At 39.1% G+C, this 24,614-nt stretch overlaps 6 protein-coding genes across 6 annotated transcripts; 4 read left to right on the top strand and 2 right to left on the bottom strand.

Annotated features, from left to right (window-relative positions):
- Positions 1 to 15: 15 nt before the first annotated feature.
- NUU61_005623 (Het-C domain-containing protein) lies at positions 16 to 2,801 on the bottom strand (the record flags this gene model as incomplete). The annotated part of the gene is made up of 4 exons (XM_056656205.1): positions 16 to 289; positions 355 to 2,179; positions 2,237 to 2,409; positions 2,470 to 2,801. 4 exons carry the CDS (start codon positions 2,799 to 2,801, stop codon positions 16 to 18), a joined length of 2,604 nt encoding a protein of 867 aa, XP_056511818.1.
- Positions 2,802 to 3,988: 1,187 nt separating this feature from the next.
- Positions 3,989 to 5,362, top strand: NUU61_005622 (uncharacterized protein; the record flags this gene model as incomplete). The annotated part of the gene is made up of 1 exon (XM_056656204.1): positions 3,989 to 5,362. The coding sequence occupies one exon, from the start codon at positions 3,989 to 3,991 to the stop codon at positions 5,360 to 5,362; it is 1,374 nt and encodes a 457-aa protein (XP_056511817.1).
- Positions 5,363 to 5,697: 335 nt separating this feature from the next.
- On the top strand, positions 5,698 to 7,699 carry NUU61_005621 (Clr5 domain-containing protein; the record flags this gene model as incomplete). Its single annotated transcript, XM_056656203.1, has 2 exons — positions 5,698 to 5,966; positions 6,031 to 7,699. 2 exons carry the CDS (start codon positions 5,698 to 5,700, stop codon positions 7,697 to 7,699), a joined length of 1,938 nt encoding a protein of 645 aa, XP_056511816.1.
- A 310-nt stretch (positions 7,700 to 8,009) lies between these two features.
- NUU61_005620 (WD repeat protein) lies at positions 8,010 to 10,856 on the bottom strand (the record flags this gene model as incomplete). The annotated part of the gene is made up of 3 exons (XM_056656202.1): positions 8,010 to 9,712; positions 9,765 to 10,519; positions 10,579 to 10,856. The coding sequence occupies 3 exons, from the start codon at positions 10,854 to 10,856 to the stop codon at positions 8,010 to 8,012; spliced, it is 2,736 nt and encodes a 911-aa protein (XP_056511815.1).
- Positions 10,857 to 11,116: 260 nt separating this feature from the next.
- On the top strand, positions 11,117 to 11,505 carry NUU61_005619 (DNA-directed RNA polymerase core subunit RPB10; the record flags this gene model as incomplete). The annotated part of the gene is made up of 4 exons (XM_056656201.1): positions 11,117 to 11,152; positions 11,203 to 11,261; positions 11,324 to 11,410; positions 11,463 to 11,505. 4 exons carry the CDS (start codon positions 11,117 to 11,119, stop codon positions 11,503 to 11,505), a joined length of 225 nt encoding a protein of 74 aa, XP_056511814.1.
- Positions 11,506 to 12,235: 730 nt separating this feature from the next.
- Positions 12,236 to 14,324, top strand: NUU61_005618 (uncharacterized protein; the record flags this gene model as incomplete). The annotated part of the gene is made up of 4 exons (XM_056656200.1): positions 12,236 to 12,346; positions 12,418 to 12,513; positions 12,595 to 12,904; positions 12,961 to 14,324. 4 exons carry the CDS (start codon positions 12,236 to 12,238, stop codon positions 14,322 to 14,324), a joined length of 1,881 nt encoding a protein of 626 aa, XP_056511813.1.
- Between the last annotated feature and the right edge of the window lie 10,290 nt (positions 14,325 to 24,614).

The following is a 24,614-nucleotide window of genomic DNA, read 5'->3' as shown; positions in this document are numbered from 1 at the left end:
GCAGAAGCTCTGCCTCTAAATTGAATCCTCTGAACCAGACCGGTCATGGTGATGGTGTCGATGGTGTCGGTGCCGGTGGTGCCGGTGGTGATGAGAGTGCTCCTCGTCGCTATCACCGCTCCGCGAGCCTGAGTCACTGGAGCGCCGGTCATGTTCATGCCGTCGCTCAGCGTAGTACTCGGTGTTGTTGTCAGCCCGCTGTCCATATCCCTCCCTCGGAGCTCCATAGCCAGAGCTGCCATACTCATCATAGCCACCCCGGGGCTCATGAAACCCAGGCGAGACGTCTCTGCATCAACATGGTTAATACAGATAATTGGTGAACACCTCTTCATATCAAAACGGCTCACTCACTGTTCGAATGCTCCACGTCCGTAGGCGCTTTGCTCCGTATGCCCGTACGAAGGCTGGCCTGGCCTGTAATCATAACGCGATTTGGTGCGTTCATATTCACTGTAGCCTGTCTGATAGGTCTCTCGTCTCTCATGTTCATAGTAGCCACCTCCGTTGTGCTCTGGCTGGTATTGCTGGTACTCGCGTCGGTAATTCTGCGTTTGAGGATAATCATCCCGGGGTACTGGTGGGCTTCCGTAGGCTGCGTGTTCGCTCCAGTATTCATAATCGCGTCGTGGAGGCGGCATGTTTTCATACGGGTTCTCTTCGCACCGCCCATGACCCTCATGATGGTGTCGATGTCGATGCTCATGCTCCCTGTCGTCAAGGTCGCCGCTTTCATACTGAGGAGACTCGGGGCTTTCTCGCCCCGGCTTCGAGCCAGCTTCGTTCAAGAGCATTGAGCTCATGCCTCCCACAATACCGCCAACTAAACCACCCAATGCCCCTCCTCCCACAGCGTCAGATGCGACCTGGTGAAGGCCGGTATCACTGGCCTCCTGAATTCCACCAGAATTGCCATGGCCTTTGGGAAGTGCTAGCGGTTTGCCACACCCATGCCCGGAGTCTTGCACACCTTCTTTATGGTTCTTTCCTTCGAGAACACCGTCGCGGCTGAGCTGCTCCCGGAGAACATCGCGCCCCTCCTCGCCCTTTTCCTGCCACCACTGCTCGACGGTCGAGAACATGGTCTGGCGCATATCCACTGCACCATCATCACCGTAGTCCCGGAGCGCTGGATGGTGAAAGACTCCAGAAATAATCCTGTTCAAGGTCCGGTCGACATCGACATACTCATCATCCCAGCACTGCATTAACTGGGGAACTGCCCACTTGACAATATTCGAAGCAATCCGGCCGGCTGGCTCATTCAGCACATTTGAAAAGTGGTCTTTAGACAACATCGAATGGGTAGGGTTTGTGGAGTCATCGTCATTGAACACTATGTGTTGCTGCTCTCGGCTGCTTTGGATCACTTCGGAGGAACCGGTTTCGAGCTCGGCCTTGACTTGCTTGATGATGGGAAGAACGTAAGGCGCGAGGATGGAGAAGACAAAGATAGTGATCTGGTCTTGAATCTGTTCGATCAGCTCTGGCAGGACCGGAATCTTCTCGATCGCCTCATGAATCGCCTTAAGCAGCTCATCATGCCACTCGAGAACGGGGTAGATCTGCTTTTGGACGTCGTTGAGGTATAGTGCCCACTCCTCGGGTTCCCGAGGACTGATATGCTGGCCACTGCTTTTGGCATCATCTGCCTTAGCCTTGAAATCGTCCATGCGGCCAGCTTGGGTGTCGCTATCCCCGATCAATCCATCAGGAATTTTGCCTAGCAAATCCTGTAGGAAGCTCTCCGACGGACTCTCACCCTGGGATTCGTCAATGACACCTTCCAGTGATTGGATTTCAGACTGCATGGTTTTATCGGAGAACTCTCCAAGCACCGAGTGGAAGAAATCAACTCCGCCAAAGGTGCCTGTCACGACGGGATAGATGTAGTCCCGGGCACCGCCAACCTCAAGTCTCGTATTGCACCCAACATGAGGAAATACTTCGGTTTCCCCAAGCTCGATGAGGCTGAGCTCTGTGTAATTGGAATGGGCGGCATAGTCTTCCAGGCAGTGCAAGCCAGTACCAAGCAGTCGCAGCGCCTCGTAAAGATCTTCGTTGTTTCGGGATTGGGCATAACGACGCCCAAGCTGAATTGAACGGCCGAGGACACGGCGTATCAGACCCGCGGAGGTGTTAATCCCAATATCTTCTGATGCTATGTAGCTCTTCAACCCTATCGAATGACTGGTTAGCCGGATATACGCAACCGCCCGGTCACCACACTCTATACCTGTCCGAGGGTCAACCGAAAGCTCGCGCTCCTCGTCAACAGGACCGCGAAGCCGTGGATCATAGCAGCGTGCATCCTCCCCCTCTGCATATCCTTGGGGGTTGTCGATGTGCTCCGTAGGCTGGTAACACCCGAGTCGCTCTGAGGTGACCTCAAACTCTCGCGTGCCAAAACTGATGGGCAGGTATTGTGAGGACGTTTCTTCCAGCTATTCAATCTCGACCAGGGCTTACCCAAAGCTCATGAAACCTAGCACCCAGATGAGAATGCGGATCGCTTCAGCACTGACGTACTTGACCGTGCCCACGTCGACCGCCTGGCTATAGTCTCGAAGCCAGTTGCCAAAGTACACGCGCTTCACGTCAAGTTTACCGAATTTCCGACCACCAGCAACCCGCGCCAGGAAAGGAGTTAGCAAAGTATCTTCAATATCACCATGACGCCAGTTCTGACCCTCGATACGGGAGAGGGAGGCGATATTGCCAGCACCGAAGCCGTGGGCATGGCCAGAAATAGCAAGAAGGACTAAGAGTGAGAGGCCGAGGTGTTGTAACGACACAGCCATCATGAAAGGACAGAGGATGGGTACAGATGAAAGAAGAAGGAAGGGCTATAAAGAAAAAGAAAGAAAAGGAGGCAGAGCGCAGAACACCTGTCACTTTGAACCCCACCTTGTACACAAACCCACTCGGCTGCAGGCCCGTTGGCCTTGGCGTATAAGAAGATCAAGAGGATTAAGGGAGAGGATAGAGGATAGAGTGATACAAAGCATTTATTTAGAATGTCTAAGGATAAGAATAATGAATAATAGGAGAAGAATACCTAGGTAAAGAAGAGTAAAGAGTATATATAAATATAAGACAAATAAAATAGGGGAGATTCCTGAGGGTTAATAAGAGTAATAAAAGTAATAAAAGGGGATCGGAAAGAAAGATAAGAAAATTGATTTCAAAATAGAGATAAAGTAGATTATATAGTAAGATCGTGGTAGTAGCAGTATAGTAGTAAAATAGCTACCTATAGAGTGGATAGATCAGGATCAATTTAGTTAACGAGACCTTGAAATCTATTTTTTAGCCTCTTTCTCTGTCCCCTAAAGCTACCCAACCAAAAGTGAGGATCAGCGGCTTAGAGATAAAATATATAGATCCATGGATGGCAAGCTGATGGATCACGAACGGCGCTATCCGCATGCATCTCTTTCTCCCCATATCCGGCCTTCACCGCCGTCTCTCTCCCCTGGACCCTTTCCTCTTTTTCTCTTGCTCTTTCTTTTTTCCCTCTCAACTCCCCCAACTCAACCAACGTATTCTTATTTGCTCCCAGAATAATCTGGTGTCGGGCGGGAATCGGCCTGCCTGGACTTGCCCAGGTGGTTTCCTCAGCTGACGTGATAATCTCCCGATATGCGCCTGTCAAAGTGATCGTCGACTCCGTGTCTCAGCCCCCCCCCCTCCCCGGGAAAGGCGATTGCTCATCACCTAGCTGGTAGCTCTCGTCTGCTTCGCATGATCCAAGCGACGGCTTCTGCTATTCTTCAGATTCGCAATCATCAACTGCGTGCCCTCCCAGTCGTCCACACAGCTCCTCCAGCTGGATGTCACTTCGGTAGTGACTCTGAAGTCTCGTTCCCGTTCCAACCTGCGATCAAACAAGCAGCGCTAACCATGAACGGCATCACCCATTTCTAAGAACATTGCTCGATCGCGTTAATCTGGGGGAAAGGGCGTGTTGTCGATACAGTCGGCCATCATGGCTCGTACTGACCTTTCCTTCGTCCATGAACCGGCCCTTCCGATCTCACAAAGTCGAGCTTCCAGTGATTTCGGGACACAGTCGCGTACCAAAAGCAGCGTCCTCCCCACTGCGAGGCCCGGTGTGAAAGGTCGAAGGACTACCTCCTATGACCCTCACTCGCTAGTCCATCCACCTCTGGACTTGGATGCTTCTCCGGATCCTTCTAGCACCTCACATGACCCCCCCAAATTCCTGAACAACCGAGGATCAATGACCTCAACAAAGGCCATGCCGGACGCTATCCTGAGCGAACAACCATGGAATTCGGATTCGCATCAATTGGTGGCTGCTTCTAGCCTGAATACATCTTCCGACGGTGTCGACTATCGGCCACAGAAAAGCAAATCGGGCAAGCCTAAAGTACATATTAAACCGATGCTTAGGAAGATGTCGCGAGACGACGCGCCTTCGACATCCATCGATTTGTCTCGGTCCTCCACCGAACAGGAGGGGTTAGGAATTTACATGAATTTTGACCGGGACAGGCGCCAAAGTGAATCACTCACGGGTGTGGCATTCAAGCCAACAACCCCCGGCCTCCATCATCGGTCAACTAGCGGGGCTTCCCACTTCTCCACGGCCACCGGCTCGAGCATAAGCAAACCAGGATCACAATATGTCCACCCGATGCGGCAAACCCCTCGGGCCTATACACCCCCGCTGAGTCAGTCTTATTCTACCTCCGTTCACGATAGTGACGAGCTTGAGGATGGAACCCCCGAGACAGAGCCTAGGACCCTACCAAGGTCTGAGATACAGCCATCATTCGTTCGCGCCTCGTCAGGGCCCGTCCCGCGTTTATCGTTACATATTGAAGATGATTCATTCACCCATCTTCCTGGGATCTCACAGACCAATGTCAGCGGCCGGCCATCCCTGAGCTGTTCAAGAGACAACGGGACTGGGTTGGAGACTGCGTCCCCAATCTCCAGGAGTTCCCTCGACTTTGTCTTTCGGTCTCGGACCCGGACCAGCACAGACCCTATCTCCCGAGCAGCCACAGTCCAAGCTGCTCGACAGGCATTCGAAGAAAAAGAAGCTGCCAAAACACGGAGGCTTGAACAGCAGCAAACCAAAGCCGAAGCCCGGCAGACGCGGGGCCGAGTAAGGCGGACTGTGTCTGGAAGTCCACAGTCTCCAGGGGGACACTCGAGCGAGGTGATGTCGGAAAAACCGGGGAAATCCAGAGAGCCCCATTCTTCTGAGCCTCGAGATTCTCAACAGTCAGCCTCGTGGAAATCACAATCCCGGAGTACGTGGGTACTGTTCATGACGTGGCTCCGAACTCGAGTATTCAAGCTGCGCCGCCGAATACGGAGGCTTTATTGATGCTCCCCTCTTCGTTTTTCTATGGTCAGGAGTCATTAGCGATATCAAAGATTTGGCTGGGTTGGAGAGATGGCGCATATTGTTCTTTTAATCTGTTTTCTGTTTTTCTTTTTCTTTTTCTCTAGCATACTCGAGGTATCCTGGTTCCCGATCGCAGGACGATGGCTTGAATTTGCAATGGCATGGACTCCGCCATGACATCAAAAAAACCTCAGATTTCAACTTGCGACTTGCAATCCAGCCGGCTAGACTTTTCCATCATGCTAGATTCTTGAAATCTTCAAAACAATTGAGGAATGCCGCGACCTTGGAGATGGTGTTGGTCACGTGACAAAATGCGCAAGTGTCGCCTCTGGGTGTCTCGTCTTCTGCTCTTCCACTACGGCGCACAGCAGCGACAACAAACGCCTGATCGGTGCTCCACATCTCTCTGCTTTCGGGTTTGTTCCCCACAGCCGCACCTCCACGGAGGGAGGGTGTCCTCTACCATGGTGTACGACTGGGCTGGGAAGCGGGACATCTGCTACCAGATGTACATCCAAGATAAAAAGGCGCTGGAGGAGATCATGGAACACATGCGAACCGCCTATCAATTCGCGCCAAGGTGAGCTTCCTCTTTCTACCCGGACAGGTTCAAGGTCTTCCCACTGATCATACTGTCGGTCCAGTAAACGTGCCTTTCAGACCCAGTTTAAACGATGGGGTTTTCCTTCAAAACAAAATCCCGCCCACAAGAACGTCGATCTTGTCGCCCGTGTCAAACAGCTATGGGAGAAAAACACAAGCCAACGGGACATGCTCAGGATCTTGAACGAGGAAGGTTTTGAGATCAAGGAGAGGGAACTGATGCGTGTGCGGGCGAAAAATCGCTGGTTACTTCGTGTTCCCAATGGCATGAAGTCCCAATCCACCGCCGAGACACGAGCGACACAGCCGGAGGATGAAGGATTACTCGCTTTGCAACAGGAGGTCTACAAACAGGAAGGGGCATTTGATGACGCTGACTCGCTTGCTGCAGAACCAGCGGCAGAGCCCTCCACGTCACCGGGTCTCTCACCCGAAGTCCTAGCAAAACGAAAAGAGCGACTGGAACGTTTGAAAACAGAGAGTGCGGAACGTTGGGCCTCCAGGAAGCGTCGTCGCCGGACCCGCGGATGGGCTGGATTACCGGCAGATCCCCCGGGTCCGCCTCGCTTCCCCTCGGAGACCACGATTGATGAGAGTAAGCATTATCTCAATCTAGACAATGCAATGTACCGCCAGATCCGCGATCATTTTCAGAAAATCTGCGAGGATTCAGGGTTCATCAAAAAAACGGCAGCCGGCCCGGAAAGGTGGCAAGCGGCGAAGGACCGATTAATTCAAGAATCTCCACATCTCCAGCAGGTATTCCACATAGAGCCGAATCAACGCGACGCCAAGGCCCTTGCTTTGGATGTGGTCTGCACCGATGTCACCAAGCGTATGAGAACTCTCGAGAGGCGGATGACCATTGCAGAGGCCAAAAACGCGCTGGGGATCAACCCGGAGGAAAGTCGACACATTCGCAACGCCTTTTATGACACGCTCAAAGCGGATCATTTTACCAGCAAATTGGAGGCCGGCGATGAGCATTGGAAAGAGCTCAAGGAACAATGGGTTGCGAATACGGCACTGTTGCAGCAAATTCTCGCCCCAGGCCCCGCCGATCCAGATCACACCACGAAAGTGAAAGCTCTCGAGGTACTCTGTCGTGATGTCATGAAGCGACTACGCGATGACCAGACAAAGCGCGATCCCTCGCGCAAGCGATCAGTAACAGAGTCCGAGTCTCAAAACTCCGTACCAGCCAACCCCGTTATAGGGAATGTGCTGGACAATGGGATCAGTAATGGAATTAGCACCCTCGCCTCCCAGGCGCTTGCCAGTGCTCCAATTACCGCAAGCGAGATTGGCGATATGCAGATTGATCCGTCGCTCCTTCAGGCAGCTAATGACCCATCCTTCTCGGCGAACACGCAGCATGATGGTGGCAATGCCTTCCAATATGTGGACCCTATGCTTCAACCAACGCTTTTACATACTCCAGTCCATCTTCAAATTTGCCCACAGGACCCCCAGGGGCCTGCAGTTAAGACCTGGCTTGAGAAATTGGCAACACGAACGGTTGAAGAACTCCGACAATCGGTTGCTGCCAGATATCCCTATTCGATCATCATCAAGATTGAAGGCATTGATCGGGATGAACATGGGAATGAGCTTTCGTTCTCGATTGATGAAGATCATGAACTGGACTCCTATTTGGCCCATGTGCACGGCAGAAAGGCATTGATTGTGTTGACCTTGAGCCAGATCTAAGGACTGGGAAGAAAATTGCCGATGAATCGACGGCCTACGATGTATTCTTATCACACACACTAGATAAAACACCTCAAAGCTCCTTTAGACCATTCACCTAGGTCACCACCCGGACGTAGACCAGGGCATGTTACTAGAGCTTTACTGAAACATAGGATGCTGCCTGCATCAGTGGATGATTACAACAATCCAATGTCATATTTCACAGGGTTAATAGTAATCACAAGAATGAAAATACATGATCCATCCGGTATCGTCCACCTCGCCCAATACCCACCAAGCCACTATCTACTCCCTCCGTTCTCCGTGTTTAATGAGCACCAAGCGTTTGGACAACGTTTCGAAAGAGAACCCCAAGCGACGGCAAGGAGAATGACGGAGAGTCTCCAAATACGCTTGCCAGTCCCTTGGTTTGGGGAGATAAGCTCTCCTCGTCACCAGCCTGCGAGGAGATCCCAACATGCCCTCGGTTGAAAAGACTCGCCAGCCCGGATTGGAGATGACCAGTTACCTCACGGGATTGAACGCCCTTTTGTGAGACTTTGTCCAAACAACCAAGTCGTTGCACGCTGGCAGTACCATCAACGATGATATAATCGCCCGAGTACGCGTCGGAAAGGAGTGCAAGAGGGCAGCTTCTGAGAGAGTCACTGAATACCAGCTCAAAGGATGGTACGTCGTATATCTTGATGTGGAACCGGGTCCTCTTGTGCCGTTTCTTCTGTGACGTGCTCGATCCACCCTCTGGGGCTCGAGTGGCAATGGCAAAAGATTTGGTCTTGGGATTTGCAGCAACAAGCTGGAAGCTCCCAGTACCCGCCGAGCCCGCGGGCTCTGATAATTGAATGGTCTTCACAACGTCATCAACCGTATCCCAAACAGCCACCGACTGGGTGGAAGCAACAATCAGATGTCTTCCCAGGAAGTCTACTGAGCTTGGAGCTCCTGGGAAAACCCCAGTCCTTCGGTAATGCACTGTGCTGGTTCGCGCATCGACCAGAAGAACAAGACCATCATTCGCACCAGACCCGGACGGCAGGCAGACGGCGAGTACAGAGCCATCTTCAGAGAAGGCCATGCACGCCGTATCCAAGGGCGAGGCCTGGGGGTTATCAAGACACCCGGTAAGGTCGAGAGAGCTCCGACACTTCCATGTATCTAATTGCAGCTCTGGCTGGTCCGGTGCTTTTAGGCCGCTGCGATACCTAGCAGTTGGGCCCCAAAAACGGAGGGATTTATCGGCTCCAAGTGTAGCAAACTCGTGAGCACTTGGGCGAGACACTAGACTGAGCACAGCCGCATGGCGATTATTGGTGAAGTGAGGGCCATCAATGCGCGTCACCAATTCCCAGATATCAGACGATGCATTCCATTTCCAGAATTTCAGAAACACCTCTGATCGAACAGAAGGAGAGTTGAGACTTGGGATGTGGCGATCCAAAGCCTCCGTATCTTGGGAGGGCGAGCTCCAACTATCAACGGTAGCCAGCCAGGTTGCATCCTGCACGATTCCCATGTGTTTGATATCAGGGGCGACTATCAGGGACCCCTCTGGACTGACACTCAACGTTGTTGCGTTGGTTCGGGCGAGAGCCTGGCGGGAAATGTGCGCATCGGCCCTGATGTCAAATGTCTGAAGAACGGCGGAGTTTGCGGCCTGGGGACCATGCTGGTTGATCTGGTGGAAAGCAGGGACGGCAATGAGTAGCTGCTCTGGGCGCTGTGGATGTAATGTTGCCACAACGCCATGGGGCGCATTCAAGAAAGGGTCCAGACGACTTGCCACCTCGGGACACACCTGCAACCCGGTGATGGTTGTCGATGGTTGCAGTTCTCGGGCCGACAAAATCATGGTCGAGTTGTCGGCTAATTTTACCACATAAGAATTTCCCTGGGGAGAAACCACTATGTTGCAGATTGGGGAGGAAAGATGGGGAAGAAATTGCTTCCGACCAGTATCCAACTGCCACAGAACCATAACTGACTCCTGACCACCCGATATGATATAATTGCCTACCGAGGAGTTAGAATGTTGAGCGACATGGTGGGTTGTGAGAGTACCTACCGTCTTGAGACCAACGCACGCTATTGACAGGACCTCGATGCCAATGCAGTTTGCGCGGTGATGGTTTCTTGTCGCTGTTCTGCTTTCCAAACAGGGACGCAAGGATATCTTGGTAGATGAGAATGGCACCACCACTCTCTCCTACCACCAGATCAATCGACTCTGAGTCTCTTGTATCGGGCGTTTTGCTTCGAGCCGCAGGAGCACTCTCGCGCAGGTCGAAGCAAGTGGTACTCACCGGGAGGGTCGCCTCTCTCCAAGAATATTGAACGGTTTCGAGGTTTTCAAGCTCCGCGCTGGCCGTGCTACCCAGCAGGATGTGCTGGCCATCACTAGCAATGATTATTCGACCCCCTTGAATGACTTTGAGATCATGGATCCGCTTGTTGGTGTGGAGTGCGGTCACGCTTTGGAGCTTTTTGTCGCCCGATGTGTTGATCACTATCTGCCTCTTTCCACCATTCTGCAATTCAATGGAAAAGAAGAGTGTAGTAAATTCGGCACCGCTTTCCATGGACGCCAAGTCAGCTGAGAGAGTCGTGCAGCTGGTCTCCCAGCGTGAGAGCCTCTTTCCAGAATTCCAGTGCCACTTGGTCACAGACCCGGATGTGAAGATATAGATATTCTCCGAGTCTGCTGGACATAGCTTATATCCAACAACCTTTTGGCCAGTTTCCATCTGCAGAGTACGGGACAGGCGAGAAGTGGAGGTTGCAAAGACCTGGACTGCAGTTTCGAGTCCCACAAAGAGATATCTGTGATTCTGGTATGTTAAAATAGGCTTAAAACCTCAATCAGGAAGGACAAAACTCACGCCTCATCAGCGGTCAAAATTGGGTCCAGGTTACTGTAGCGGCCAGCGAGTGGGCGCGAGAACGACCACGGGGCCAGGGTGCTGCATCTAGACACATCCTGCACTTGGACATTGGAGTTGGACACCCCCTCAGCACTGACTGGCTTGACTGGCTCTATTTTCTGAGCCTCGCTGGTCTCAGAGAATCGACGTCTTTTCACTCGGTCCTCAGTTGATCGGGGTTTCTCTGCCGCATCACTGACTCGGTTTCGTTTTTGGCGAGCCAACGGGCTTGCCATTTGTGCAGGCATTGCCAAGCTCAGCTCAGTATGTCGAGATCAAAGAAAAAGAAAAACGAATATCTTAATTGACCATGCCTAGGTAGGTCCTTGCAGATAGCAACGCAATTCCGAGGCGTGTAACTTTTTTTTTTTCGGACAAAATCAGGCGGAGAGAACGGGCAGAAAAGACCATCTAAATCGGGTTAGAGTGTGATCTGCCAAAAAAAAGTCTGGCTTCGATCATTTTCTTTCCTCCTTATTTGCGTCCAACTTTCACCATGATTATTCCAGTTCGTTGTTTTTCCTGTGGAAAGGTAAGCTGTCTATTTCCTCTTGGTTGTTCTCGCTAAAATGATTACATTAGGTTGTCGGCGACCTGTGGGAGCGTTACCTGCAGCTTCTCGATGATGGTGTTCCGGACGGGTATGCGATATGTATTCCTCGGGTGTATGTGTGTGTTACTCTAACAGTGGCTTTCTCTCTAGTGATGCTATGGATCAACTGGGCTGTCGACGGTACTGTTGTCGACGGATGATCATGACGCACGTTGATCTGATCGAGAAGCTCCTACGGTATGTCTATAAGCTGGACTGGGACTCAAGGGGTTGGGCTCATCTTCCACAGGTACAACTCCGCCGAGAAAGACCGAACGAAGGCCCAAATCTAAGTCAGGTGCCATCAATCTCTCTACCTGCAAATCGTTCCAAGTCTCACCACCTGAGATTGTACATCCCCACCTACGCTTGCTATCACACAGATCCTTGGTCAACCCGAGTGGGGGGAATGTATGGAGTCCAAAGAATGGCTATGATTTCTGTACAAAAGCTCCTTGGCTTGGTGGGTTGACGGCAATTGACTCGGAATCCCATAACAAGGCTCTAAGGTGCCCAGATGGCACTGTTGCTTCTTTTGGGGAGGGCATGGACTTCACGGGGCTTTCAGAGCAGTCCGGGGATATCTGTGATTCTTCGGGATTTTTCATTTTTGGGAGGCGTTGCATTCTTAGCAGGGGTTGGCGTCTAAAGGGGTGTTTTTGATATCTTTTGTTTTCTCTCATAACCAATCCATACTGCGCAAGCGCCGTGCTTATGCATAGGTGGGGAAAGATGCATACTCATCACGCTCCAGGCGCCTAATCATCGGACAACCATCACGATAGGAGGGAATCAGAAGAAAAGAGATCTCTATCCACCCCATTACGAAGCACGGGGAGGTCACTTGGTGCTGACCCTTTCTCATATACCTTGAGCGGCCTGAGCTCCTAGGCAAGCGGGGGGGGGGCTTTTCGATCGTGTCTTCTTAAAACATCTCTATTACCTGGTCTTTCCTCTGGGTGTGATACTATACACTATATTATATTATATTATACTATACTATCTACTCTGGATCCAATCTCCATGGGCACTTCGGATGATTTATCAGCCCCCAGCAATGTGCCCGAGGGAGACGGGGACAGCAGCACTGCGACACCCGATAAACCCATCGCTTCTCCACAACTGGAGTTAACGGTATGTATTGAGATGTGGAATAGGCCTTCTCTCTCCTTAAGGCATTTCCGTTGAGCCACAGACCTGAACAGATCCAACCCCATCCGCATCATGCCCCAGGTACACGATCGGACGAGGATGAGCCTCCTCAGTCGGTGATCCATGCCCCACCAGGATTTGGTGATTTTGTGAGACACTCTGGGATTCATAACCCCTAAGTATCCTATAGAGCGTGTGGCTAACATTCAAAATGACTCCTGCTCCTCAAGACCGCGTCGCAACAGGAAACTGGGAGTACAGTTGATTCAGGGTCTCCCTCACCCAACTCGGAATATACCGAGTCAACTCGAGTGCCGGACAGGGTGAAAAAGGTGCCTTTCGCTTTGCCCTTTTATGAAGATATTTTCCCGTCATTAACGGCCAAACCCATGAAGATTGGAAACAGTCCTATTTCACCTCCTCCATTGACAACGGCCGTCACTCTCGCGAAAGATTGGTCCGATCGAGCAACGCCCCGGGCGCAAACAAGGCATGAATTCGAAGAATCTGATCGGCGAACACGCTCGAGCAGCCTCGAAGGTAAACTCTTCCTTCCCTGGCTTTATCCGACACGCCCGTTGCTGATCATGGCCCAGATATTCCCGAGGGTACGGACCCAATGACCGTTCCATGGAGATCCCCAGGCCCGGTGAAAGTATCTAACATCGCCCCAGGAAACCTCGCTAGCAAAGATGCCGAGGTTCACGCTTTGAGAGCAGCTCTTGCCGAATGCTGGACACTCTGTAATACACTGGCGAGTTTAAGCTACATTCACCGAGAACGGCACCTACGGTCTCACGGCGATGACATGCAAGAGGATGCATGGAGGTCCTGCTGGAGACTCTGTCAGAAGCTTTACGACACGCGAGAAGACGATTATGCATCCCAGGTGAATCCAACTCTTGACCTCTGCCGAGATTTCTGCCAGGCTTTATTTGAAGTCCGGGTTCGGGATAGTGACCTTGCCGACTCGGTGTTGCGCGTGAGCTTTGAACTAAATAATCACCTTTTCAACACACACGATCGGAACCTGCCCGACGCCTTTCGAGAGAGAACCTTGGATTTTTACATCACCCTATGCCACCGCCTGATGAAACAACGAACACGTCTCACAGAAACCGACTCTCTGCTGGGTGCGTGCTGGACCCTGGCCGAGATGCTCTTCAGCATTCGTCAAAGTAAGAGAGAGGGCAGACCGCTTGATGAAGATTTGTTGGGATCTGCTGTTCAAGCCTGTTGGGAGCTTTGCGATATCTTTCGTGAGGGCTGGACGCTCCACAGCCTGCGCAATTCGGATCGCGGAACCCCACGACCAAGTCAAACGACGTTTACGCAAGCATTCAACCAGGCGACGCAGCAGAGACTCGATTTTGTCGAATTGGTAGGCCCACCAGGCAACCCCGAAACCCCAACGACCATCTTTGAAGACACAGCAACCGCTTCGCCCGACGACACCCCGGTTCCTAACATCCTGGTACTGGGTCATGGCACGGATCCCAGCTCACATAATAAGTGGTCCTCAAATGCTTCAAGTATCTCGGAGATGTCTCGATCGTCTGGGCATACGACATCCTCCGCAAATACCGTAACCACTGTCTCTGAGGATCCCAACTTGACTAGACTGAAGGTCCTGATCACAAAAGCCGCTATCAATAGTGGTTATCGACCCGGCGATTCACTGTCCCTTTCATCATTTGTAAAATCACTTCCCTCGGATTCGTTTGGCTCCACCCCCTGGCAAACCTCGTTGCTCAAAAACTACCGGAAGCTGGTGGCCTTCGATCCCGCGTTCGGAAATGTTGGTCCCCGAGCTCGGGTCAGCGCTTTGGACGTGGCGCACGCATGCCAGGCGATGCTTCAAGGTGGACAGTATTCGTGGCTGCGAGATCTTTATCGTCTTGTGTTCGGTTTCTACATGGAAGAAGCGATAGGGCGCAAGGGTGTTGCAATCCAGACGTAAGGCGCATTTAGGACCACCGTACGATGAACAGGGTCGTTATTATCAACTCGCTTTGATATGCACTGTACATAGCACAGGGAATGGTTCTCTAGCGATAATACCGGATAGGCATGCCGGCGGTGTTAGTGAATACCTAGCTATCCCCTATTATCGCAGGAAATAGAAGATATCCTACCAAAATTAGGTAGGTGTATTTTGACTAGTAGAAAAATAAGTTTGATATAGAGATATTATCTATGTATAAGAGTTATACCCACACTTTATATGACCTTATAGGTTAATCATGCCTCTTTGGGATTTAGAAAGGGAATTAATTAGGGCACCTTAGGCTCTTGGCTGTTATATAGTAAGAAGTAGTTATACTTATATTAAAATTAGTTAGTATATGTATAATCTTTACTACTTTGATTAGTATCTACTACTAGATATATAAATACTAAATATAAAGATTAGTTTTTATCCTAATTTATTATACCTTTTTCTATTAGGACACAATAGGTAGGCTAGTCTAAATATAGTTAGTAGGTAGTATGGATTTAGAAAATTAAAGACATTAGAAGTAATAGATATGGTCCTATATTTATGTAAAGAATATACTTCGCAGGGTATATGTTATGGGACCTTCGTACGAAGTCCTATATAATAAAGAAGCTCAGCCTAAAGTCCTCACTAGTAGAAACTGACCGCCCTCCCAGCGAAATCCTAACCCTTATATAACCCCTTTTCTTTATATCTCTTAACAATTCCTTCTTATATCTAGGATTTATTATTAATTAACATAATTTAGTCTAATCCTTTAATATTAGGATTCGTTTATTTTTTCCCACCATTATCTAGTACCTATTAATTATATAATAATAGATCCTATAATAGAAGCTTTATAGTTAAACTATTCTTTTCTAGCGAATAACCCTAATAAGAATTTATAATAATTATAGCTAGTATACATTAATATTAAGATATATAATAAAAGCGACCTAATTATTTATATAGTATTCTATATAAATCTTATAATTAAACTTAAAATAGATTAATTGTACTTCTATATTAAAAGAATAGAGATTTGTTACGTTTTTAGTAGACTCTAAAACTAAACTAGTTAGCGAATTTATTTATAGGTTAAAACAATAATAATAATAATCTTATTGATATTACTTAAAGATTCTTATTGAACTATAGACCAGTAGTTTATAAACTTAAAACGGAAATAGAGGGTTTTTATGTAAAATAATATAATAAGATAAAAAAGGAACTCCGCGAGTTTTTTAGCGAATTTAAATAGAATATTATAGCTGTAAAAGGTCTAAACTAGAATAACTCTTAGAAATAAGCCTTTCTAGAGATAGCTATTAATATTAATCCATTTAAAAATATAATAGGGCTATTCGCGAATTTATGTAAAGAATACTAGAATAATCTATTTTATATTAATAGACTATTGAAAAGAATAAACTATTTAATATTCCTCTAGATCTTATATTATTAGTTATTTGCTAAATAAATAGACTAAGAGTTTATTTCTACTAGAATCGCGTTATTTAAAATATAGATTATCTCTCTTTATATAAACATTAATTAAAATTAAGAGAATATAAAATAAATTAATAAATAAAATTTATAAAGATATTATATAGTAAGAGTCTATCTATAATATAAAAAGATAGAATATTAGATTATTTCTTATATACTAAAACTAGTTATCTATTTAGCCTAAAATATTATAATTACTCTAGAAAAAAGATATAAATACTAAAAGAAAATAAAATAGAGTTAAAAAAAGTAATCTTTATATAAATATATATATAAGAGAGTTAAAGAACTTTAAATGGATTAAACTAAGATTAGAAAAGATTTAAAATATTATATAGACTTTTTTTATTATCTCAAAAATCCTAGAATAATATATTATAGCCTAAATCTTAGTTAATTATAGGTATTTTTATATAATATAATTAGCTAAAAGCTTATTTAGAAATAGGACTTCTCTATTTTTAATATCCTTTTTAGAGTCTTAAAGGATTAACTATTATATAGAATTATTTTTATAATATATAGAGTTCTTCTTTTTATTTAATCCTAAAAAGATAATAAGCTCCTATTTTACTAAAAGACTAATATTAATTATTAAATTAAATTTATTTAATAGGATAGAAAAGAATCTTTAATATTTTAGGGCTTTTTTTATAGAATATTAAATAAAAAATATTAATATTATAAAAGATCTTCACTAAACTTTTAGATAAAAAATTTATCTAAATAAACTACTTATTAATACCATTTACAAAAACTAAAAAAGGCCTCTATTTCTATATTAATTACTATATATCGAATATAATTATAAAAAAATATCGATATCTTTTATTTCTAATCTATAAAGTATTAAACTAAATCAGAAAAATAAAATAATTTATGAAACTTAATATATCTATAATTTTTTATAATATTTAGATTATAAAGAAAAAAATAAAAAATAGTCTTTTATGTAAGATATAATCTCTATAAATAGTTTATTATACTTTTAGTCTTATAACTATACTAAATATCTTCTAGGAGTATATTAATAATATACTTTATAGGATCCTTAATAACTTCTATTTAGCCTATTTTAATAATATACTAATCTATACTATTAATAATTATAAGGCTTATTAAAAATATATATAGAAGATCTTTACGAAGCCTTAGGAAATAGGACTATAATTTAATATTAGTAAATATAAATTTAAATATATTAAAACTAAACATCCTAGGTTTATTATATAAATAAATAAAGAAGTCTAGATAGACCTAAAGAAAATAAAAATAATTAAGAAATAGAAGGTCTTAATTAATATAAAAGGAGTTAAAAGCTTTCTCGGATTCGTAAATTTTTACTAGTAATTTATTAAAGTGTGTACACTTAGAGATTATATAGCTTTTCATAGATTTTATATAAAAAAAGAAGTAATTTGACTAATCTAAGTATTATAACGTAAGTTTTAAGGAGTTTAAATAATTGTTTATAATTAATCTAATTTTTATAATATTTAACCCTTTTTATATAATAGTTATTGAAATTACCTTTTTAGAGTAGACTATAAAAGAGATTCCTCTATGGTATAATAATTAAGGTGTATTTTATTCTTATATTTATTTTTTATATAATTGGTAGTAGCTAGTATAAAGTCTCTTTTTAATTAGTAAAAAGTAATTTTATCTAATATCTAGCTATTTTAGTTTATTTTAAAATACTAATTAGTAGATAAATTATCGAACTAAACTTTAATATAGACTTTCTCTTTAAAAATAATATATAGTAGTAGCATCTATCTATATATGTTTATCGAATTAATTACTATAATATATTCGCGATTGTTGGATTATAATAATAATCGCTATAGTAGTTAAATTAGGATATTACTTTAGCTATTAAAGTAAGGCCTATTATAAAACTAGTTTTATTAAAATTATATATATTATTATATAGAATACTGTTCTTATTATCTATCTTTCGAATATAGTTAAACTAGTCTATAATAATTTTTAGGTTTTTATTTTTAGCGCGCTAATAATAATATTAATAAGAGAATTAAGTCTTGATTATATTATAGCACTTAATAAGATTATAGACCTAATCCTACGTAATAAACTAAATAGGGGTAGATCTATATTTATCTTGGAATATTAACTATTTTTTATATAGCTATTAACCGAAGAGCTATTTTATATCGATATATAAAGGGAATCTATTAAATAATTAATTCTTCGTCGAATTAGGTTAATTCCTAGTAGTTAACGCGAGTATCGCGAATTAAAGGAATCTTTTATTTCTAAATAGCCTCGATAACTAGTAAAACCTTACCTTTTAACTCGATAGATTTTCGATATTTTTAAAAGCAGTTTAGTAGTATAATAGATAATTAAATTTAGGAGATTTATAAAGATAACGAGATTTTAATAGGGTAATTAGCTCGTTTATATATTATATTAGTAATAGAGTATATTAATAAACTATACTAAAAACGAAAACTTATTAAAATAGTTATATTTATATATACATATAGATAGATAGATAGATCCGTATCTATAGGTCTCTTCTAATATATATAATAGGATAGTAAGACTATAATATTACTATTAACTTTCGCCGGGGATATATCTACCTAAAAAATAGCTTTATTTAGATTCGAACTTAGTAATAGTAATACTATTAAATCGCTAGAATTTTAGGCTATAATAATAGTATAAATAATAGAATCTTGGTTAAGATCTAAAAATATATAATATTCGTTCTAGGGTATCGCGCGAAAATATATTTTTAGTACGTAAAACTATATTTATAATAGCCTCTTCGGGATTAGCTAGAGGGGCTATATTTAGCTATTATAGAGGCTTCGTTTAATAGCTAAATAAAAAGAGATAAAAGAGTAGAGTAATAGACTTTAAATATTAAAATTATTCCATAAATTGAATAAAATAAAGGACTAACGTTAGTAGTCCGATTATTTTATTATTTAGCTTTATTTCTAAGTTAGAATTAGCCTTAATTTTATAGGCCGAACTAGAAAAAATAGTAAAAAAAGATTATCCTTATAAAATTAGCTTATTTATAGGTTAGAATCTGTTACTTTAAATTAAATAAAAATTATCGAGATAGCGTATTAATATACCTTGAAATATATATAGTATAAAAATAGTAATAAATAAGAAAATAAAACTTATTAAATAATTTTAAATATACGAAAGATAAAATACATAGATATTTGAGTAGGATAAATAAATCAATATAATAAAATGATTGCTCTTTTTATATATATTTTTAATCTTATTATATTTAAATTACGAAGTTCTATTTATTTTTTATTATGTTACAAAGGATTTTATTCTACGATTTTATATTATATTATTAGCATCGGAAGATAATTATAAGATTATAGATTTAGATATTAGGTAATCTAGTTCTAGTAGACTAACTAGCTTGATATATATTTTAGATAGTAAAGGCTCTAATAGCTATAGTAAAATAGCGTTATAAGAAATAAGTATTTAAATAAAATAAAAGTTTAATATATTATATAAATTAATAGTTACTTATTATAGCTATTATATAAAACGAAGATACCTAGACTAAAGAATATATTATTAATATTTATTAAACTATAATAGTTAAAGCTTTTACTTTTAGTAATAAATCTAAAGATTATTAGTATTTTTTACCTATTACTAAGATTATCTTCGATACTATAATAGAGAAAAAAAGAAGAAAGAGGTCCTATAGTAACCTTAATATATTATTGTGTACATAATTTTAAAGGAAATAATAATAATCAATATTCTTTATCTTATAAATCGTTATATATGACCTAGTATATTAGAATATATTTTATAGGCTTAATATAAGATAAATAATCTACTTTCTAGATAATTAATAGATAAGAAGTTTAGGGCGCGCTTTATATATATTAGATATAGATAGTTAATACTGCTATTACTATTATTATTAGATAACCCCTTTTTAATTTTCTTTATTATAATAACTATTATAATAAATATATATTAAAATTAGAATTAATTAATTCTCTAGAAGATAGAATATAATTTTCTAGATACTATAATTTCATAATATATTAATACTATTTTATATATTTTATTAGAGATATAGTTAATAATATTATTATATAGATAGTAATTAATTTAGTTATATAATTAATTATATTAATAAATTAAGGCTAAAAGTAATAAACCTAAATATAATAATTTGATTTAATATAATTTCTATAGTTAGTAAGAAAATAACTATTAAAAATAACCTAGTATATAATAGGTTATAACTAACTATTTATAAATCATTAATCTTTATACTAATAATAAAATAAATTCAAAAGAAACTAATATTTATATATATATATAAAGTCTTAAGATTATATTAATCTAGAATATTTATTAATATATATTTCTTTTCTAAAATAAATATTATATATTTACTATATCTATATATAGATTGTTTATATAAGACCTTTTTATATAATAGAAAAAAAGATTTCATCATAAAGGAATTGTATTATATACTTATTTTATATTTTTTATATATAAAACTACAAAATTAATATTATCTATTATCTATAAGATATTATGTATAGCTATTTTAATACAAGTATCTCTATATAACTATCTTAAGATAGATATCTGAATATAGAGATTTATATCTATAGGCTAAAATAAATAGATTTAGTATTTATTGGTTATTATTAGAAAAATAAAAATAGATTAAAATTATATATAATAGAGTAAAAAAATCAAGTTAGTATTTTATATCTCTAGTTGAATATAGAGGACTATTTCAAAGGCTCTGCGTAGCGAAGCTACTTATAATTACTAATAAGATAATAGCGTTATATTAATTTTACTATTTTCTTGCTAAAATTCCTTTTTTATTTATAATGAATATTTTCTTTTCTCTCTCTCATTTTTAATCTTTCTACCCTAAAATAGCTACTAATCGCTATACGCGGTGTGGTTATTAGTCTTAAATTTGCTAGTAAAATTACCACGGAGATTGCTAGAATTATTAGCCTTTCTATAAATATAATTGATCGAATATATATATACGTTATCGAGCGCGGTTAAAAGCCCAATCGAAGGCCTTTTTATATTAATAACGTAATTCTTGTTGATACTCTACGCTCTAGTTGGCCTAAAAAATAGACTCATAATATTTAGACTAAAGTACTAACGAAGGCTCGCTATAATCGTTTTAGCCGCGAGAAAACCTATATTAATATTACTAAAGAGATTAGTCTCGAAGGCCTCGATATCTCTACGATTATAATCCAGCGAATTCTTCGAACTACTAGATTCTATAAAAAAAACTAATAAAGAAGCCTAATTTAATACCGAAAATTAAAAAGACTTAGTTAGTATCTTCGTTATTTATTTTAGACTCTTAAAGACTAGAACAATATTATCTAAACTAATAAGACTACTATTATTTTGTTATATCGCTAAAAAGAATATTACTTTTAGAGACAAAAGGATAAACGCTTTATTTAAATCTATATTCGCAAACGATAGAAAAAAAGCTATAAATTTATATTTTAGGGATATAACAGAAAAGGTCTTTGCTATTGCTAACACCCTAAGAGTATTATAGAAAAGTATAAAACCAATCTTATAGTATCCTAGATAAATAAGGAGTTAGAGCTAATTTTTAAAAAGCAATAAGAGTTTTCAAATAGTCTTCGGCGATTAAATCTATAGTAGCTCTCTAGGATAAAATTGATATAGAAATAGGCTTTGTATTATAGAAAACTTACTCAGAATAAATACATGGAGGTATTAATTACTATCGCTACTAATCTAAAATCCTTTACCCGAAGTTATTACCTTTTATAAAAGAATATATAATTAAAAGACTAAATATACTTATATAAGAGGATAAGGCCCTATTATATAACTATTATATTTAATAACGTATTTTCGATATTATTAGTATTTAAAGGCTTCTTTAGTATAGTGACTTTTTTAATTTTAATATAATTAAGCCTATGTAGCTTTAGTTAAAATAATATATTACTAAAAAAGGGTACTAAAAACTAAAGCTAAGCTTTTAATATATAGGAAAAAGTATAAGATATTATACTATAGGAGTATATTTAGGCTTAAATCGAAAGGATTCTTTACTATATTAAAAAGATTATTAGATAAAAAGGAGATACTAAATATAAGAAAAATAGAAGTATATTACTATATTATTTACTACTAAATTATATAAGGTTAGCTTATGATTTAATACCTATGTAGAACTTTTAAAATAGTTTTTATAATAATTAAAAGGATTTAATTCTAGTATTTTTATATAAGTCCTTCACCCTCTATATATATTATAGTTATTAGTCTTAGGTTTTTTATTCTACTCTAGTTTATTTACCTTCTTTTTACTAAAACCCTCTCTCTATAATAACCCTTCTCTATAGTATAACATAAAAGGATATAAAATAGAGTATTAAAAATAGAAGGATTTAATTTTATTAACTTTATAATTATATAATATTTAACCCTCTATATCTATTATAGTAGTGATTATATTAAAAAGAAGAAAAAAGGAGAAAAAAAAGAGATAATATAGTTATGATAATAAAAATAGTAAAATAAGAATATAGAGAATATATATAATCCTTATACTAAGTATTATATATAAGATAACCTCTATAAAGTACTTTAATAATCTACTAATTAATTAGTTAAATTAGAAAACTTTTTAGCCTACATAATTAATAGTAAGTAGTCGCTTATATATTATAAATAGAATATATACCTTAATCCTCTATACCTATTCTAGTTATAATATAGAAAACATAAAAAAATAAAAAGAGAAAATATAAGAATATCGAACATAAAAATAAAAATAATATAAATTATAATCTATATATATTAAATAAAAAAACAAAACTACTTATATAGGATAGAATTTATATAATTAGACTTTTAAATCTAATCTCTATTCCTTGAATACTAACCCTACCTTTATACTAAACCTATCTTTTCTCTAAATAAAGTAAATAAAGTTTAATAACTAATAATATATATAGAATCTTATACTCCTAACTATAAAAAACCTTTATAAAGATATAAGCCTTAATAATAATTGTTATATACCTATTACTGCTAAATATATATTATTAAAAATTAACTATATAGTATATATTCTAAAATAATAGAATTAAGATACTAATTCTAAGATATAGTATTACTATTATTATAATGATAGTAAGGGTATAGAAGGGTAAAAATAACAAGAGTAAGAATAATAAGGGTAGTAGTTAGCTAGTTAAATAGAAAGATATAGAAAAAAGGTAATAGAAAGGGTAGTTAAAAAAGTTTAATTTTTAATAAGGTAAACCGATAAAACTACCTAGGAGTAGTAGAGCCCTAAAACTGATTATAGTAAACAAGAATACGATTTAGGGGATAAGTTGCAACTTTTCCTGTATATATATATATATAATATTAGTAAGGCTATATCTTCTTCAGCGATTATATTATCGCGGCTAAAATTAATATATTATTATTTATTAAGATTTATATAAATTATATTTCGAGTAAAACTAAACGAAATACTCATTTTTAAATAAATATCCTAATTAATATCTATATAAAATATTTTAAAAACGCGGTTCTAAAAAAATAATAGTAGCCGGCCCCTCAAGTTAGATATATAGTATTTTTAGCTATTAGTCCTTTATACTGATACAAAAATTCCTAATAATACAAAAATTTGTTTCTTTATTATTCATTATTTAATAATTTCGCTAATTAAATAAAAAGAAAATAGAGGGTCTTCAGTAGATATTTATTTTTTTATAATATTAATATCTCTCTATTTTAACCTCGTTATAGGATTTAGGGTAGATATAAAGTTACCTACTTTATTGCTTATCGAATTTAGGGTAATTATCGAAGAAAATCTATTTAATATCTATATTTTTATTTTAATAATAAAGCTCGCTATTTCGATATCGAAAATAGATAGTACTTATGTACTTAAAACGGTTAGTTATAGAGTAACTAGCTAAATAAATATACTATATAGGATATATAATAGATCGGGATAATATCGAGTTATTAGTAGTAATCGATAAAAGTATATATTAAATATAAATTTTAATTATCTATTAGAATAGCCGTTTTTGACCCTTCCAAACGCGATATATTATATATAGATAGAACTACTAAAGCTAGTCGAAGGTGATTTTATTATTAGTATATTTTTAGGACTAGTAATAATATAATAGTTCTCTAGGAACGAATTTATTATACATTAGTATTTAAGATAATATTCGCTACAAAAAATAAAATAAAGAGAGAGAATAAAGTAATATATTAATAATAATATATTTAATAAATATAAAGGTTTTATCTTTCTATTCGAAGGATTATTTTATTATACTCGTTATAGATTAGCTATAATAACTTTTTATATTTTACCTTAACTAATTAAATTAAATTATTATATACAGATCTATTAGCTATAAGGCTAATTTACCGATAGAACTTATAAGGTAGTTAGGTTAACTACCTCTTAATATATTAAGAGTTACTTTATTCTACTATCTCCTAACTTTGCTACAAACCTACGCCTTTTTTATCTTATCTATATTTTACTAGTTATTTTATCTATGTATTTTATTTTATTACTAATAAATAGTAGAATTCCGCTAGTTAAAGATACTAATCCTTTAAAATAGATTGTTCCCGATACTCCCGTCGTTATTTTGTTTTTATCCCTATATAACCAAAGTCGATTAGTCGAAT

The sequence above is a fragment of the Penicillium alfredii genome (assembly GCF_028826965.1).
Source record: "Penicillium alfredii strain IBT 34128 chromosome Unknown utg000007l_segment0_segment0, whole genome shotgun sequence".
Classification (NCBI taxonomy): Eukaryota; Fungi; Ascomycota; class Eurotiomycetes; order Eurotiales; family Aspergillaceae; genus Penicillium; species Penicillium alfredii.
Note: the sequence above shows the minus strand (reverse complement) of the source record. Positions and strands in the feature narration are given on the sequence as shown.